The sequence below is a fragment of the Aegilops tauschii genome, chromosome 3, assembly GCF_002575655.3.
Source record: "Aegilops tauschii subsp. strangulata cultivar AL8/78 chromosome 3, Aet v6.0, whole genome shotgun sequence".
NCBI classification, from domain to species: Eukaryota; Viridiplantae; Streptophyta; class Magnoliopsida; order Poales; family Poaceae; genus Aegilops; species Aegilops tauschii.
This window is the reverse complement of record NC_053037.3, coordinates 71087791-71106583: the sequence shown is the minus strand read 5'-3', so window position 1 is coordinate 71106583 and position 18793 is coordinate 71087791. Positions and strand designations below refer to the sequence as shown.

Here is an 18793-nt window from a genome sequence, read left to right as displayed (position 1 = left end):
TGTATTTTCTTTACCGTGTCAGATCATAACAAGACCAAAAATTCTAGACTTACAATCAATTATGGGAGTTTTACGGACCTTTTCATGTATACTAAACCTCTCCCTCCTAAATTTCAGGGAGGGCCCAACTTCCTCAACCGAAATCAACCACAACCTGCCACGTCTAATCAGCGCGTAAAAACCCTGTATGCATCCTATATGTGGAGCATTACTCTGACAGGAGCAAAACATCAAGCATGGTTGTTACATCAATAACTTTTTTATTAATAATAATATATAATGTTACAATAGGGATTTTCCATGAACTATGACCAAGTTGTTACTGGACATAATGATTTAAATATTAACATCATTAGTACCAACAATAAAATGCTTATCGTTCGCACCGAAGGATATGCCGTTTTGTGCTAGAAAATGATAGGTCTCAATCGTTCACGCAGGGTAACGATAACCACATGTTTATCACCATCATGTATTTTAGGGCATAGTTTCCCTGCATGAACGATTGAGACCTATCAAAACTGAGGCAACATAGAAAAAATGTCTATAGTATAAGATTTGTTTTGCCACATTAAAATGATCGCATGTTTAGTTGTGGTGATCTATACTTGCATCGTATGTAGAAAACCGAATAAATGTATTTTTTTAGGCCACAACTAGCCAACGCATGGTTGCTGACTAGCGGCTTGTACACCTAAAAAGGGAAAAATAATGTCCCACATTAAAATAACCTCAGTTTAAGATAACATTAGGCAACTTGGTGTTCATAGTAGCCAACATAGAATGGCATTGGGCTAATTAAAAAGTCATGGTAAGGAACTTGATATGAAGTTGCTATATGCAAGACTAAAAGGTGCCTCCTATAGCAGCAAAGTTGCTTCTTTTTATAATGTGTTTAAGCATATACAAATGAGATCTGGTTTTGAAGAGCTTGCCGAGAGATACCTAAAGGTGAAAATGGATCTCGATTAGGAATTTTTTATCAAAAGTTATAGTTTTAAAAAATTCTGCAAAGCAAAATTAAATGCACAAGGAGACATAGATCTACCCCATGCAAATACTATTGACATATGCCACCTCTTGTGAACTCATTAATTATGCCTATTGACGAGATCACAATTTTGTCTTAATTGCGCGGCTGGGAGGTTGTGCGCTTGTCTACGCCAAATCGTGCAGCTACACGGAGAAGCAATTATTTTTCTTTATCATGTCAAATCACAAGAGGATAGGAAATGGTAAGTCCGATCTTTTACATCAATGATGTGTTCAAAGCATAGGCTCTCTCCACCTTGGTTCTAAGTGGCACACATGCATTTTGAGGTTTTAGTTTGACTATAAGTTTTACCAATATACCATGGTTTATGTGTCACATAAATTATACCTTTGAGTTTGCTTTACAGATAATTTACAAAGATATAATTTGTGTTACATGGTACTCGTGCATTATTAATGACATTAGCGGCCAACGTTGAATTCCGAAATATGAAGGGGTCATGTGCATAGAGACCGAGTGAGTAACCAACAAGCTATGTTGTACAAACCAACAAAGTATGTTCTATTTTCATAGTAAAAGTTGTTTGAATCTAACCTCTTGGTAAAATATGTGATGGAAAACAAAATGTGGCAGCATCTAAGTAACAAAGTTACTAGTGGTTGATGGTGGTAGATATATTAGGATTTGACAATATTGCCAATCCCACATGTGGTTAGAGGTGTATTTGTATATTTGTGAAGTTTGTCGGTGTCACATATGAACTCAACATCAACTTCAACCTTTACAAGTAGGAACGTGAATTCACCAGCAACTCCAACATTTATAAATAGGAAAGAAAAGATGTGTAATCAATTCCAAAAATATGAGTTGTCTATCCATTTTCGTGAAGTAATAAAAATATCCTAAGTCAGTCTAGGTTTCCATCATACCATAGGGTTCTTTACGAAGGTGTGTAGACAACACCTTTGATACCGTGTCATTGCACAAGCAAACAACATAAACCCATAACTAGAGATGGTGAAACAAAGGAGAAGAAGAGGATGCATTGAGAGATAAAAATAGAAGGAACTAATTAGTTGTTCTTCTGGTCTTCTCCTTAGCTATGGAAGTAAGAGAAGATCTCATAGAGCATGGCACCGGGAACATGGTGCGGTTTATAAAGAGAGCTCTAGAGCGGAGGCACAATGCGAACAAGGCTGCCCTTGAAGGTTCAAAGTCAACCTTGACTACATGTCAAGCAGTTATTTAGTGAACACTTAAAACGAGGCACACAATTGCAAAGCAAATTTCTTTTAGAGAAAAATGCCAAAGAAAATGGGTGGTTAAGGGGTTAATTGCGCAGGATTCTTCCACAAAACTAAGAGGAAGTTCCATGTATCTATCTCATGAAGAAACAATGAATGGAAAACCCCAAAGTTTGATCGAGTTTACGTACCACTCATATGTATAAATCTTTTAAAAATTTGTCCTTTGTATTCAAGGTGTACACCCTCACAACCTCCACCTGTATGAAGTGCAAATTCACCAACAACATGTGAGACAACGTTTGCTTCTTCTCTCTGCCACGGGGTGAAGTGCATTAGAGAGAGATATATGGGGGGGGGGGGAGAGGGAATGTCGAGAAAGGGATAAATGAAGCGACAACAAGCTGGGCGCACACATTGTCTACGAGGAGTATGGATGGTGATGTCGGTGACTACATGCCAAGGATGAGATATAAGCTAGCTAGGAATTGGAAAGGAGAATTTGGGTGCATATGTGAATAAAATGTGGAATGGGCTAAAATGGAATAATTAGAAATGCTTTGCACATTATCCATAGAAAATATCTATGTGCCCATGTTAGTGCTTACGTATCCTCTTTTCATCGTGTAGACTAATTTGGACTAAACTAGTAGCTACTTCGAAGCTATGGTCTTCCGATGTTGCTATCGCAAGCTGATGTATCAAAGTCTACATCGGTGCCAAAATCATGCACTGTGGTATGCTTTACTTTAATTTATTTAACCCTCTTCATAGCTAGGCGCCAACAATATTGTCTGTCAAAGATAGTGATGAAAACAAAACATGACAACTTATTTGTATAATCCCTTCTTGGGAGTGATATCGGAGAAGCGTTTGTTTATTTTTTCTTTAACATCAGTGCTTATTTGATAACACATAAGCTTACTTAGGTACTTCTACCGTTGCTTGAGAGAAAAGGTTTATTTTTACAAGCCCCTCTCTAGACATCTTGCATTGTATATGGTCTTAGTATTTTGTTGTTGTTGATAGCAATATTTATCAATAATGCTAATGCTATTATTCTCCCGTTGCTCAACCAACATATTTCATGTCCGCCAAACTTCTTTTACCTCTATATGCACGCGAGCAATTGCAAGCTAAAGCATCATATAAGTTTCTACATGTTGTGTTTGGTTGAGATGCAGCAAATTACCTGAAAACATGTGTTTATATGATTTGTTCTGAAAAAATGTGGCCATAAGGTTATAATCATCTCCGTTAGTATCTCACTAATATTTGGTTGCATATTTGAATTGAAAATAAGAATACGAATAGCATAACAGAATGATAACGATTTCCACTGTATTTCCACTTATTATGGTTGCACTTTAAGGTGAATATTTTTCACGTATTTTCATGCATGATTACATGTTGATGTACATGTTTTCATGTTAAGATAAGTAGATTAGGAGGTTGAACTTAGAATGCACTTCCTCCGTATTTGTATAAAGGGCATCTTATATTTTTATGTTTAACTGTAACCATTAATTTTATCAATGAAATGTGAGTTGTATGTCACTGAATGCACATTTCAAGAACTTCTTGATAATACTATATATTTTTTGACATATAACCTACTCCCTTCATTCTGAATCACTTTCTTAGATTTTCAGATTGTATTAAGACATATATTTTATTGATCAAAATTATAAGTTAAAGTTTCACACGAAAAATGAAATGACCTTTGTATAACAAAATGGAGGAGTACTATGATTTTGTGCGATATTTTCCCTTCGCATCCTTCTCAGCATTGTTCACCAAAACAATTGAGTAGGTGCCTTTCGGCAGGATATTTGGATCACTTGCGTGCGTGAATCGACCAGTGGCGGTGTTGTCATCGCTGACTTTCCTCGACTCTCCTGTCCAATCTTTTTGCCCCCCTCTTCTCTACATAGCCTCCCTCCCATCGCCCAGGCCGACCTAAAGCCGTCCATTCCGTCGTCTCCATGCTCTAGGACAACGAGCACGCGGGAGCCCACGTCTCCACCCCCACCGCCGGCCGCATCTCAGGTGACCGCCGATCCCCTGCCCCCCTCCCAGATCGCCCGATCCCTAGCTTCGCTCCCCCGATTCGGTTGTTTTTTGGGGAATTTCTTAGGCCAGAGCTCTCGATTCGACCTAGATAGACGCTTGTTCTCTTGTCAAATTCGCCTGCTGGTGGCGGGGGCACGAGCAGTTGGTGCGGAGGAGGGAGGATTTGAGCCGAGCACGCGAGAGCGAGGACGCCGCGAGCGAATTCCGTGTCCGTAGATTCGATGTCCGATGTTCGCGAAAATCTGGGTCTGCGCCGTTATGTGTCGGTTGGTAGCTTTTGTGGCGGTGCGCTCACATGGTGTTGTGGTTTTCGCAGAGAATTTCGAGGATGTCGACTCCTTCAAGGAAGAGGCTGATGAGGGACTTCAAGCGGCTGATGCAGGACCCTCCTGCGGGCATAAGCGGGGCGCCGCAGGACAACAACATAATGCTGTGGAATGCTGTGATTTTTGGGTATGAATGATGCTAGGGTTACATGGTCGCGCCGTCCCTTTCTTTTCCTCTTCAATGTTTTTGGGTCATGGTGTGCTCATGCATTTACTCGTGTTGACTTGCAGCCCTGACGATAGCCCCTGGGACGGAGGTTAGTTGATCTACGTGTAGTTGCTAGCTCTTTCAATGATATCCTGGGATTTCCTTGCTGGGCTCCCTTGGTTTTGGTTGTTCTTGAACTGTTGAAACCTATCGTTTCTACCTGCACTTGAGGTCTCATGTCTAAGCATTTAATATCATTTACATATGCTGCTGCCGTTGGTGACGAAAGATTAATACCAAACATACTAATGTTAATCGGAATACCATAATCTACTAGTATAAGTGTCTGGCAGAACAAAATATGGCCATGTGAACTTGTCACCTCACTGTCAAATACATATTATCTGGCAAGCAAACACAGTGGTAAATCACAAATTGGAATTAACACGGACAGGGGAAATATCCCTAATTCCATATTCAAGTATGTAAAGTACCTGCTGATACCAATGATATAAACCAAGATAAATAAATAAAAAATATCACCCATTTCGAAATTGGTGCAATTATTAATGTTGGTGTCACTGTTGAGAGCAAAGGTTGGGTGGGGGATGGCGGTGGCGCGTGTGATTAAGGTGTGTCGTGGCGTTGGCCCCAAACATAGCTGCATGATCGTATCTGGTTCTGGTGAATTTAATATGGGCTGGCCAACGGGCGATGCAGACAAATGGGGTTGTATATGGCACAATTTGGCTTTGCCTGGGTTCCTACATGCTAGGTGCCATGGCCACCAAAGATTAGCAATGTGTTTGTGATTCCAATCTGCATATCTCCTGTCGTAATATTGGTAGTTCGACATATGGAATGATGTGGCGAATCAGGGGTGTGGTCCGACATTGAAATGGGGATGGGCCGTTATGTGCCAACCAACCTCATGATGGATACCCTGATGATGTATTTTGTCGTTGCCACTGCTGTCCATGCACTCCTGTCCTGAGGCCGCTGGAATAGTGTCTGCCTACTGTAATAAGAAAATAATAAATATACAAGATTATTCATGTAAGGCAGTGGAATATAAAACGACACAAATGACCAGAACCTGTTTTCTTCAGAATAAATACCATGTACTTAACTACTTAGACATGTAGTTATCAGAGTGCTGAGCAGAGAAAAAAGAGGTACTTTGATAGGTTTTCTCATAAGTTATTAAGCTTATAATATATGTAGGCTTTGTTACGAAGTTGAAGTTGAGTTCCAAATTTAGCATGTTGTGTTGGTAAAAGGTACTCCCTCCGTCCCAAAATGTAAGACAATTTTTGACACTAAAAATGGTCTTACATTTTGGGACGGAGGGAGTACCTATATAGGATAGAAGAGTTATGGCTAGATAAGGCAAATACTGAGCTATTTGAAGCTATAGCGGTTATCGCTACTATAGTGGAACATTGGCATATCGCTTAACGACTAGGGTCCAAAAAAATCTGTAGCCCAGATAGCTATTTAGAACCTTCCTCAACAGATCGAAAATACAAAATTTGAGAGCCGAGTCTAGGTCAACTCAGTGCAGTAACTAGCATCGCATGCACTATTTGTATGGCAAATAGGTTGCTTATAGTATCCCTGTTATTTTAGTTCTGATTGCATATTTTGATTTCTTTCTTCCATTTTGTGCTGAGCTGTATCCCATTTTCAGGTACGTTTAAGCTGACTCTCCAGTTTAATGAAGAATATCCTAATAAGCCACCAACAGTTCGGTTTATTTCTCGGATGTTTCACCCTAACAGTAAGTTGTTTCACCTCATCTTTAAATACTTGTGTGCACAGGAAATAGTTAGATACTCCCTCTGTAAAGAAATATAAGAGCGTTTAGATCAGTGGACTAAACGCTCTTTAGTGATCTAAACGCCTTATATTTCTTTACGGAGGGAATACATAGATAAAATTGAGCAATCATGCATTTCTAATCGAAAGATTGATCTGTCACGTATTTCTAACTGAAAGATTGATCTGTCATGCATTTCTAACTGAAAGATGAAAGATTGATCTGTCACATACTACCAAGTGTATCTAATTTTTAAATCTGTGCGTACTTTTTATAAATGGAGTCTATTTATTTTGTTTGCCCTTAGTTCTCTTGTTCCTTCTGTTTCAGAGACTTCCAACAATTAACTACCGTCCTTTGTATTTTGTTACCTGCTTTATAGATGTACACTTGTCAGTTGTGCTGTGAAGGCTTGATATTGATTTTATGCCGTGAATACATATTTGCTGATTACCTTGAGCAAGCATGCTGCAGCCTTTACAGCATACTTTGAGTGCATGCATCGCTTATGATTTTGAACTGATGAAACTCTCGCTTTCTTTTTACTCCGCTTATAGAAAGCCAAAAACAAGGATACAAGTCTTGTACCCTCCACTTCTATTTGTCATCGTGACCTTTTTCTTATGGCCTGCAGTTTATGCTGATGGAAGCATATGCTTAGATATCCTACAGAATCAGTGGAGCCCAATATATGATGTAGCTGCTATACTTACATCTATCCAGGTACAAGAAATAAGCAGCTCAGATTTTTTATAGTTTTATGCACCAACGTTTTGCAATGCCAGCTCGTTACTTAATTACTAGAGCATATATTTTAAAATTTAAATTTGGAATCTATTCAAGTCTTGAGTCATGCATGACATATTTGGGTAGCTCTTCAGTGCTACGATATTTTCAACACACTTGCTCCAATTGTTTGAGCATGTGGGGGATCAATTAAATTAGTGCGTCTTCATTTTTTGGCAACTTTAATTAGCCAATCCACGCCCTGCTGCCTGTATCTTGTAGTAAATGCGTGGGATTCGGCCACCCACAGGCTAATTGCACCTCGGACGTTAGATGCAAAGCTTGTTACAATTATGGACACGTGACCCTATCCTTTCTAATTGCACCTCGGATTACCTTGAGCAAGCATGCTGCCGCCGCTCGCCCATTAGCTTGCCCTGCCGCTCACACTCTTGCTGCAGACAGAGAAGAAAGGAGCGGGCAGGGTGAGAGGTGAGAGGAAATCCCTGGGAGAGAAAGAGGAGATAAGGCACTGACCTAGCGTCGTCGCTCGCTAAGTGATACGCTCTGCTGTAGCTCTGTGTGCGGCCGCCAAAGTCACAGCCAGGGATTAGCGAGAGAGACGGGATCGGTGTGGCTGGGTTATTACATGAGATAAAGGCGGTGATAGGAGAAAAACATTTCACGAGGAAGAGGGAATTGCGACTCCGCGAGCTGGTTTCTCTCATCTGGCATTTTATCGCGGCTACCAACATATAGAGTATTCCCCAAATGGGGTTGCCCTTATCCCTACAGACCTGCTATCCTTCCTTGTAAACTAGTGGTATCGCACCAAAAAGTGGCTATACCTGTCCCTTGCATGGATAGCCACCAAACCAAAAAACACCACCTAAAATCTCGCCTAATCACCTTGAAAGTCATTCTTGAGTCTTGACCTTGGCCACAGGAATCAATACAGATTCATCAAAGGCCATACAATTCAGGACTATAATGCTTGGATTCCAAATTTTTCTGTCAGCGCCATCAGTCTAAAAGGGAGATTGAGGCGCTCAAACTAGACTTGAAAAAGCCTTTGACACCTTGGTGCACTGCACAATTATTGCTAGTAGCTATTGCCCATGCATTGCAACGGAGCATACATATTATAGTGATCCTCCTGTCCAAAGCTCGGTGATAATTTCCATAATTAGCGTGATACTCCGTCCAAAGAATGATATCTTCACTAGTAACGTAATCCTTCCGTCCAAAGAATGGTACTCTTCATAATTAACGCGATCCTCCCGTCAAACGCTCGATGATACTTTCCATAATTAATGTGATCCTCACGTCCAAAGAACGTTACTCTATAATTAACGTGAAATAACCAAACGTACGAAAGCAAACCAAACCACGACGTACCATCACGACGGCAGACTCCTCTTTAATAGTAGAGATACTTAAGCCTATGGGTTTGATAGCCGTTGGATTATATGGATCAAGTCCCTCGGTTCTAGTACTTCTGCTATCCTGCTCGTTCAACATATTAATGGCCTATGGGTTGATTTCTCTCTATAGCCTATGCAAGTTTTTAAAATGTGAATGATATTACACGGAAGCTGTGTTGTGTTTCCAATCACTCTGAGGCAACGGTGTTGGTTGTGCTTGGGATGAACTGACCTGAGCTTTTGTGCCATTTGCAGTCGCTGCTGTGTGATCCTAACCCGAATTCGCCTGCTAACTCAGAAGCTGCCCGCATGTTCAGTGAGAACAAGCGAGAGTACAACCGCAAAGTGCGGGAGATTGTTGAGCAGAGCTGGACGGCAGACTAATAAGTTGAGCTCACCATGTGTTATCATGCGGTTTCTGTACCAAAATGTTTGTAACTAAAATGACTGAACTCCGTCGTTACCACCTGAAACAGCAACTTGCTTTGTTGCATCATTTGGCTGGACGGTTGGAGATTGCTCTGTCATGGCCTGTGCCTATACTGTCTGTATCTGGAACACAAACATTTTGTAACATCTTGTGTGGGTTTGTAATGTTGTATCATATCGTATTGATTCTGAACTCCGGCGCATATCTTCACTCACTATAGTTGAATGGTGTAGAAGTTCTAAAAAATCATGAAAACAATGAAGTGGCTAAATATCATGTGCAATATATTATATATGAACATAGAAAAATTCTGTTCGTGTAGTTATTCTGTAATAAGTTGAACACTAATTTTGATGCGGCTATAGTTGGTTAAGTTGAAACAAGGATGGACAAGAAATTTGTTTACTATAATGATTCTTGTACAATGCCATTAACAAAGAGTTGCATATGCATTGACCATAACACCACTGGCGATGAGTTTGGAAGAGTTGCTGCCGCGAAAGTCGGCAGAAGTCCTAAAAAATAATCATGTTAGATGATCATCCTAGTTCTCTTTGGTATGTCCTTTTTGACAGTCCCTTATTGCACTAACATTTCACCCTTATCTAACTTGCGACCTGAAAATATGTGTCATGCATGAGAGTATAAGAATAGAAGTGGCTATAGTGCTAATAGCAGGTAACTTGTTGGAAAATACCCTTTGGAACATGGCGGTAATTATACCTGATAACCGATTTTATTTTAAAAAATTCAGAAAAAGTCGAAACGTTCCAAAACTTTTTCCCAACAGACTTGAGCTGTTGTTTCTGTCGTACAAAAATATTCTATAACGAAATATTATCCGACAAAAATGACAAATTGTCAGAGAATATAGCATGAACAGTACCTTGTATATAGTGACAAATTTGTTTTTTTATGTCCACAAGAACATGAAAGTCATTTCTTCATGAATTTTCTATACGAGTGCAACAATAAATCTACTTTGCTCGCAAGGGGTTACAGATTTTTTTGACTTTCTTGCAAATTACTATTTTAAAAAAAAATTGGGTGTAATTACACCAGAGAACGATAAGTTCCCGTCCGTAACTTGTCCTCCTTATCCTTAACACATAGACACAAAAAAGAATTGCACTAAAATAATGGTACTATATCACTCGACACTGTAAATGTGAATTGACAGACAACAAAGACTCATGAGTTGGGGAGTAGACACGGTACGACATTATCAGGACATATGATGTCACGAGGAATTACAAGGAGTGAAAGATGTGTTTAAGTGTGCTGACAATTCATGTGTAATAATAACTCCATAGTTTTTGTGTGATGTGGCATGCCAAGACGACGGAAATTTTGTAGTAGTGGGTGCCAGTTGTTTACACTAGAAGATACCCGACGCGTTGCTGTGAAAATTTTAAAATAAATAATATTATCATGAAATAGTAAGAAAAACCTAACTACATTATACATGTGAAGCAAAGCAGCGCTAAAGAGGAAACAATTATATGCATTCACAAAATGTAATGCTTATAAAATGACTTTTTTAAATCTTGTTTAATGGAAAAATCTCCACTTTGTGAAAGAACCTGATTGTACTCCTACATGCGTGGCCTAATATCCGCTGTCATGGTTACTTATAAACATTTTTTTGATAAAGGTTACTTGTAAACATAAAGTTTCACTTTAAGAAGCATTGAAATGCAGCTAGTTACGTATCCGGCGAACAAAATTAAGAAGTAACCCAAAAAGGTTAGCCTCATGCAAAGTTCATATGTGAAAAAATATTTTTGATGTGATCAACACTTGCCCAGGTGGTGAATTATATACATTTGGCACATTATAGTGAGTGGAAGGTTATCTAAAAGGTTTTTTTTGAGCAAAAAAAGCTTAATCAACTGAAACAGCAAGGCAAACATACCTACATAGACCTGGAGTGACTACATATTGTTTCCAAATAAAGAACTCATCTCTTGAAGCTTCAGATTGAACTATTACAATGTTTCCCCCTTAATCCGATTCTAAATGGAGGTTATATAAAGAAAAATCAAGGGTACGAACCTGAAAGTTCCCCAGGGGATAATCCACCTGAAGGTTGCCTGCATAATCTGAAGTACGTACAATGATAAGTTTCAAAATTGAATGGTACAAATACACAACAGCCCACACTCTCTCATGCCAAAAGTAGCTTCTGAGGTAACTAATTCTATTTTGCCTATCTCCAATTTGTTCCAACGCTGCAACGAATATTAAAGCATGTAATGAAATTTTAGACATGAAAGTAATAAAGATAGTTGCAAAAAGAAAAGAGAAAGTAATAAAGATGAATATTATCAGTCACCTGAAATCTTCCTCTGGCTCCTCATATCTAATCTAGTGACAAACTATTTAACCCGAACACTTGTTTCAACAATCTAAACGATGGCTTAGAGTTAGAATATTGTAATCAAGCTTCAGTAGATTAACATCACATTACAGCCATGTCAAGCAACTGGTAGGTACTCTGAGTCTCTGACTTGACTACAATCTAACGGAAGCATGCAAGCCATGGGCAATGATTTTCCACATCGATCGTGGCATCGCCAGCAGGAAGTAGCAGGCCGGCAGCATGTTCGATTCCATGCCGAGCGACCACAACCAGAGCGGGTGAGAGGGCGGCCCGTTCTACACCTACAATGCTTTCATGGAGGCGGTGAACGCGACTACGCTAGCAAGTTCCACAGCTTTGGTGCCGCTGGCGATGACACGACACCCGGCGGGAGCTCGCCGCTTTCTTCGGGGAGGCATCCCATGAAATAATGGAGGAGCAAGAAACTAAACACGAGGCCACGAATCAAAGAAAAATATAAGAAAATTGAGAGGAATTCATCAAGGAGTGATCATGGTGGAACAACGCTGACCTATGGAGGTAGCGGAGACAGGAATAGGCTATCTGGATGGAATAACGCTGACCCATGGCGGCCCCGGGGCAAGAGTAGGCGACTTGGAGAAAGGTGTGGTTCTACCCGTTGAACTATCGACAACGGGATGGAGAGGATGTAATGGTGGAGGCACTGGTGGGCAGACGAAACGACAATGGTTTCTAGTGGGATTCTGTGACCTACTGCGATAATTAGGTGGGCTAAATACACAAACAAAGCTAGGCTACCGAGAAAACGCGCACATCAGCGCAAGAAATTAGTGATGACATGGCTTCACCAGAAGCCACGAAAATTAGATAGTGAGGGGCTCCTATTTATATATAGTAGATACCAAGGACATTGCATCGTGGATGTTGACCTAGATAAAATGGTATGACAAAAGAAATACTCCCTTCGATCTGTATTATTTGTCGCTTAAATAAATGTATCTAACACTAAAATACGTTTAAATATATCTGTTTGAGCGACAAGCCGACAAGTAATATGGATCGGAGGGAGTAAAGAAGATGGCATAGTACTTTTATCTATCTTACTATTGGCATTGCCTTCCTGCACACACATTTCTCTCACCACTTTCTTCGTGTGAATATTCCATCACCACAACATCATAAAATGGGAGTGCATCATCCCATGTGTCATCGTAACAATTAATTATTGAGAAGTCGGGTATACGGCTCACATTTTTTGCACCCCTTCATCAATCGATAAGAGTAGATATAGATGTTGTCAAGATGGCGGCTTCAGATATATTGATGTATTACTTTGTAAGGTCTTTGTAAATAATTAATAAAGTGGCTGCATGCATCTCCTAGATGCAAAGGCCGGGGGTCATCCTCCTTTTCTAATAATAATAATAATTAATTATTCATTCACCTGCTTGTTACTCTTAGTATCCACCCTTTTCAACCCTCTCTAATTTTTTCGACCGCTACAACAAATTGTAACATGGAGGAGGCACTTCAAGCCATGGTGATGTACGTGAGATAATAGCATGCTTGGGACACAGATGAAGTGACAAATGCATTATGTAGCTATCTGGGAACATAATACTGACATAGCTTGAGGTTTCCATGAACTCCCAATATATTCCAGTTATTACAACGACCTTCTCGTAATAAGGCGGTATAGTTGTATATCTAAAATAGATATTTAGAAAAAGAAATAAATGAAGAAAGAAAATCTTTCTTGCTTTACTCTCTCTCTCTCTCTCTCTCTCTCTCTCTCCCCCACCCCTCCAGGATCCATTATTCTCCTTTTAATTGTTACTATTCATACAATATCTTGGAGATATGGCTGACAAATTTGTCTAATAATTAATGATATGATATCCTCTAGGATATATCTTATTGGTAAACTAATACTTGCCATCTTTGGCATAAAATTTGGCAATAATTCATCTGCTCCTGTTTGAAGAAAAAAAAGCAAAAAAGGAAGAAGCAAATAGTAGCTTGGACCCAGGGTGCAAGCCTAAGGAAGTTGAATAAAAACATTATTTTGAAAGTTGAGACAATAAACTGACACAATCATCACTTGTTTAAGAAGAACATGCAATTTCGTATCAACATTGGTGATATTTTTTCTTCTTCCAAGATCGAGTGACTTATGTTTCTATAATAATACCATAAATCATTCAACACTTGTTTGCAGATGAATTACTGCCAAATTTTATGCCAGAGATGGCAAGTATTAGTTTACCAATAAGATATCTAGAGGATATCATTAATTATTAGACAAATTTATCACCCATATCTCCTAGATATTGTATGAATAGTAGCGATTAAAATGCAAATCTTCTAGTTAATGACACAATTGAATAATGCATGAGGCCCTCCTCGTTTCACATATATGCAAGATCCTTATAAATATACCTAATACCACTTCCCATAACATCCCTCATCAGAATAAACACTATCGCTACAGATGCATCCCTAATTTCCACACCTTTCTGCTGAAAGTTCTTGATATTCCTAGGAGCTATGGATCCTAATGGCTCCTATCCTAACAAAGTCACATCCACTGAAAGTGAAGCCAATGTAGCCCTATCAACATTACCACCAAACTTGCCTGATGCACAATTTACTCCTTTATCCATGGCCAACACCCATAATTCTAATCCCAACCATAGGGAAATCATTGAGAACCAGCCAGAAATGTTATCGTACCAAGCTTTCTTGTCAAATCCTATTAAGAACTACTTTGGTTCATCAGATCTAAGGAGGATATTGTCCATGGAGTCTCCATCAGTCACATCCTTACTCCAAGGAGATCCCGTTGCCGTTGTTCATGCCCACCTTAATACTATTGGAGCAACAGATGATGGTCCAATCTTTAAGATCCCCACCACCCATGTCATCGAGGTAAACTCACTACCATCACAATTTATTTTTTTTTCCTAAATTTTGTCACCCCTTCACACCATTTACTATTCAGGAGCAACAAAATATACCACATGGAGCGCTAACCCATGATGCTACTGATGGTGTACCTACCCCTCTTGCTCCATTCATGACATCCCCACATGGCCTGAGAGAAGACAAGACTCCTATAGGTGGCCCAAATGTCGTTACCGAAAGTGTTATTGTGCATGATTCTACGAGCTTATGTAAGTACAAATGCAAGATTTGTGATCGCACGTTCAACTCATCTCAAGCCTATGGTGGTCACATGAAGTTCCATAGTATAGAAAGGAAGAAAAGGTTCCAAAGCTGATCTTCCCAGCTAGCCAGACATCCCATGATTATGAATCTTGGGACAAATATTTCTACTAGCGCTAAAATGGATGAAAGCACAGAGGTTCTATCGCAAGTGGAGAAAGTCATTATGGTTTATTTACTTTTAGAAAAGAGATCAATAAAATAGCATAGGATTGGAAAAATTGTTCTGTGGATGTGAAAGAATATAACTTTCTTTGTTTGCATCATTTTTTTGTTATTTCCTTGTGTAATTAGTGGACTCATATATGGTTATGTGCTATATGTTATCCCCCCCCCCAATTTTCTATTTGAAGTAACCATGCTTTTGAATGACGGTTCATTAGATCTAGGTAAGTTGTATGTTTGCTAACATTTTTTTCTTTTAAGTTTAATAACCATTTCAAAATAGTTCGCTATGTAAAATCTTAGCATATTTTCCTAAACGAGTAGTTTGCTCTTACATGGATGCTTAACTGTAACATGTGGACTGGCACATACTCCTCATTTTTTCTTCGAACTATATATATATATATATATATATATATATATATATATATATATATATATATATATATATATATATATATATATATATATATATATATATATATTCTACATAGCGACATACAATCAATCTGAAATAAATAAGATACACAAATAAAAAGTAATACATGATTCTTCTATAGATGTTACGTACATGTAGAGGAAATAAAGTAGTATGACGCTCGACCACCATTCTCTCTATCATCGAAAACCCTATGGAACCAACATGAAAAATAGATACATGGCTACCTATTGTGAACCCATATGTGAATAAAGCTATATTGGCTATAGTTCTTTAGTGGTAGCATAGGTGGTTTGCCATGGGTCACCGACTATGGGAACAGGCACCACATGGCTTAATCATCAAACAAATTCTAGTGTTGTAGTATTGCATGATGGTCCAAATTCTATGTAATATCACTCAAACAACAACACATATAACATCATTTAAAGAAGCTCATGAGCAAATAATTTTTTAACACACTTAACACAAAAACAATGCACTATGAAGCCTGGGAGCACTATTTGTCTGAAAGGTAAGGCGATGTGCCAACATAACTCCAAAATCAAAAAGGTGGCCACGAGGAATGCACAACAATGCATACAAATATCTTATCTATTGAAAATTTAGCTTCAAATAAAATTTGTTATTTATACCACTTGAACTAGTTGATGATGGGTTAAACCTTGTAAACAAAGTAAATTTCCAAATCAAAACCGCAGGAATGGTTGTACAAAAATACATGTTTCTTCTATAGATGTTACACGTAGAGGAAATAAAGTAGTATGACGCTCAACCACCATTCTCTATCACTAAAAACCCTATGGAACCAACCGTGAAAGAAAAATAGATATATGACTGCCTATTGTGAACCCATATGCGAATAAAGCTATAAGCTAGAGTTCTTTGGTGGTTGCAGGGGTTGTTAGCCGTGGATCACCGACTATGGAAATAACCACCACATGGCTTAACCATCGAACAAAAGAGCAATCTTTTCTTTGCCAGGTTTCTTTTCTAAGTACCATGCAAAAACTACTTCACCCTAGGATGTTTGTGTACACTTCTATTTAGAGAAAATAAATAAGGTAACTGATCTCGATGCAAATCCAAATATCTTTGATTTTTTTGTAGTATTGGACGACGACCCAAATTTTGTGCAATATCACTCAAACAATAATATCTAAAGAACATCATGAGGCAAATATTCATATTAACACACTAACACAAAAAATCCAAGATATTTAAATTGTTTAACCAAACTTATTCAACCACTATGAATCCTAGGAACACAATTTATCCAAAAGGTAAGGCGGATAACTCCAAAATCCAAATTCCATGGTTTTGTAAAACGGTGGACAAGAGGAACGCACAATATGTATACAAATATCTTATATATTGAAAATTTAGCTTCAACATCAAATTTCTTATCACTACCACTTGTACTACTTGATGATGGGATACACCTTGTGAACGGAAATAAATTTCCAAATCACAACCACATGAATGGTTGAACAAAATTTAGAGCTTCGTCTTCACCTAGTTTATAACAACCTCCTAAATAGTGAGATGTTCTTGACATCATCCATAATACTAGTGTTGATAATGTTTGTACTTGATGGGGAGACAATAAGGTTGACATGCAATATTTATATTACATATATTTATACCAACTTTAGACATTATAATCCATATATGTAGTTGAAAACTAAATAATTCTTGACACTAAGTCACTTAGTAAAAAAGATTTAGCAACAAGAATCTAATTGATTTTGAACATGATTTCCATGAAGATGGAATAAGAATAAATTCGCAATCTTGACAATATATGATGCATTATATTTTTTCGTGGACTTTAGATTTATAAATCCATTTATCAAATGCGAAAATACAAATATTGTTGTAGTTTATACCAACTGAAAAAACCTTTCATGGCACTCAAAAGTGTTATTAAGTGCTGTTATGAAATTCATATTCTATGAGACATGGAAGTTGCAACCTCCATCTTCTCATGGAAGAAAATTTCTTATTCTTACACTAGCATGAAAAATAGTACTGAATACACAATTTGATTCTTCATCCACCCAAAAATACAAGACATGCACCTTTAATACTGACTCTGATTTCCCATTGGATTGTTTTTATCAATAGTACCACACAGATAATTCTATTCAATTCACAACATTTGCAATGGTAACTTAACCTCCTTAGAATCACACATTGTTTTCTCTCTCTAAATAATAAAATGTCCCGGAAAAATGTTGGAGTTATTTATATAGTTGCAACAAAATAAGACCCATGATTGGTTAGAAAGAGCAAACTTTATGCCATGTTTGACATGACCGCATGACTAAAATAAAGGATCTTGGATTTTTCCTAAGGGGCGAGTAAGTATTTCAAAAATAATTATGTGTAACTCCAATTTTAATTATGAAAAATAATTAGATGTTTTTCACAAGTTCAAACCTAAATCAACTTGGCTAAACTAAGTACACCAAAGATATAATTATGCAAAGATAGGAAATGCTATGAAGATATGCAACAAGGCAATTCACACACAGAAGATAAATGCATTAGATTTACTCAAATATGAATCCCACATAAAAATAGATCCTCCATTTATTTAACTTTGTAAAATTTTAAAAATCCATAAAAAGGGATATCCAGGGCCACTAGAACATCATTTGAGGATTATGTACATATTTACAAATGATTTACACTCAAAACACTCTCTAGATGAACCTTTGGCCGGAGAGGTAGGGGTGGAAAGCATGGAGGAAGATATTAGAGCTCAAAGGAGTGGCTTGAAAGTTGATGTAGTTCTCTCTCAGAAAATAAGATATGGATGGACTTTGCTTCGAGTGGCTAATGGGATATGTGGGGGGTATATATAGGCTGGCTATTTTTTTGACCTTTATACACTTTTTTAACAAAGCTCAAAACTCCTGAATGATCATCTCAGAATCATCATACAGGTGGAAACTTTCAAACAACTTGAAGGGTCTTACCAGAAGTCATTCGAAGGCTCGGCTGACGAATGGCCTGATGGGGAACGTAGTATTTCAAAAAATTCCTACGATCACGCAAGATCTATCTAGGAGAACCATAGCAACGAGCGGGGAGAGTGTGTCCACGTACCCTCCTAGACCGAAAGCGGAAGCGTTTAGTAACGCGGTTGATGTAGTCGAACATCTTCGCGATCTAACCGATCAAGTACCGAACGCACGGCACCTCCGCGGTCTGCACACGTTCAGCTCAGTGACGTCCCTCGAACTCTAGATCCAGCTGAGGCCGTGGGAGAGTTTCGTCAGCATGACGGCGTAATGACGCTAATGATGAAGTTACCGACGCAGGGCTTCGCCTAAGCACTACGACAATATGACCGAGGTGGAAAACTGTGGAGGGGGGCACTGCACAGGGCTAAAGATCAACTTGTGTTGTTGTGCCTTTGGGGTGCCCC

General features: G+C 38.5%; 1 protein-coding gene and 1 long non-coding RNA gene across 2 annotated transcripts; both read left to right on the top strand.

The window, feature by feature from the left end:
• The first annotated feature begins 4017 nt into the window (after window positions 1–4017).
• On the top strand, window positions 4018–9376 carry LOC109777445 (ubiquitin-conjugating enzyme E2 2). The gene is made up of 6 exons (XM_020336081.2): window positions 4018–4287; window positions 4628–4764; window positions 4869–4894; window positions 6476–6565; window positions 7239–7327; window positions 9010–9376. Exons 2-6 carry the CDS (start codon window positions 4640–4642, stop codon window positions 9136–9138), a joined length of 459 nt encoding a protein of 152 aa, XP_020191670.1. The 5' UTR covers window positions 4018–4287; window positions 4628–4639; the 3' UTR covers window positions 9139–9376.
• Window positions 9377–14007: 4631 nt separating this feature from the next.
• On the top strand, window positions 14008–15079 carry LOC120975359 (uncharacterized). Its single transcript, XR_012180918.1, has 2 exons — window positions 14008–14456; window positions 14530–15079. It is a non-coding gene; the product is annotated as an uncharacterized lncRNA (long non-coding RNA).
• Window positions 15080–18793: the final 3714 nt, after the last annotated feature.

Excerpts from the sequence above, each read along its gene's own strand:
- LOC109777445 (XM_020336081.2), top strand. The coding sequence starts at position 4,640 with ATGTCGACTCCTTCAAGGAAGAGGCTGATGAGGGACTTCAAGCGGCTG. Across the intron at positions 4,765-4,868 it reads TGGAATGCTGTGATTTTTGG|CCCTGACGATAGCCCCTGGG; the intron begins GTATGAATGATG and ends GTTGACTTGCAG. Across the intron at positions 4,895-6,475 it reads CGATAGCCCCTGGGACGGAG|GTACGTTTAAGCTGACTCTC; the intron begins GTTAGTTGATCT and ends TCCCATTTTCAG.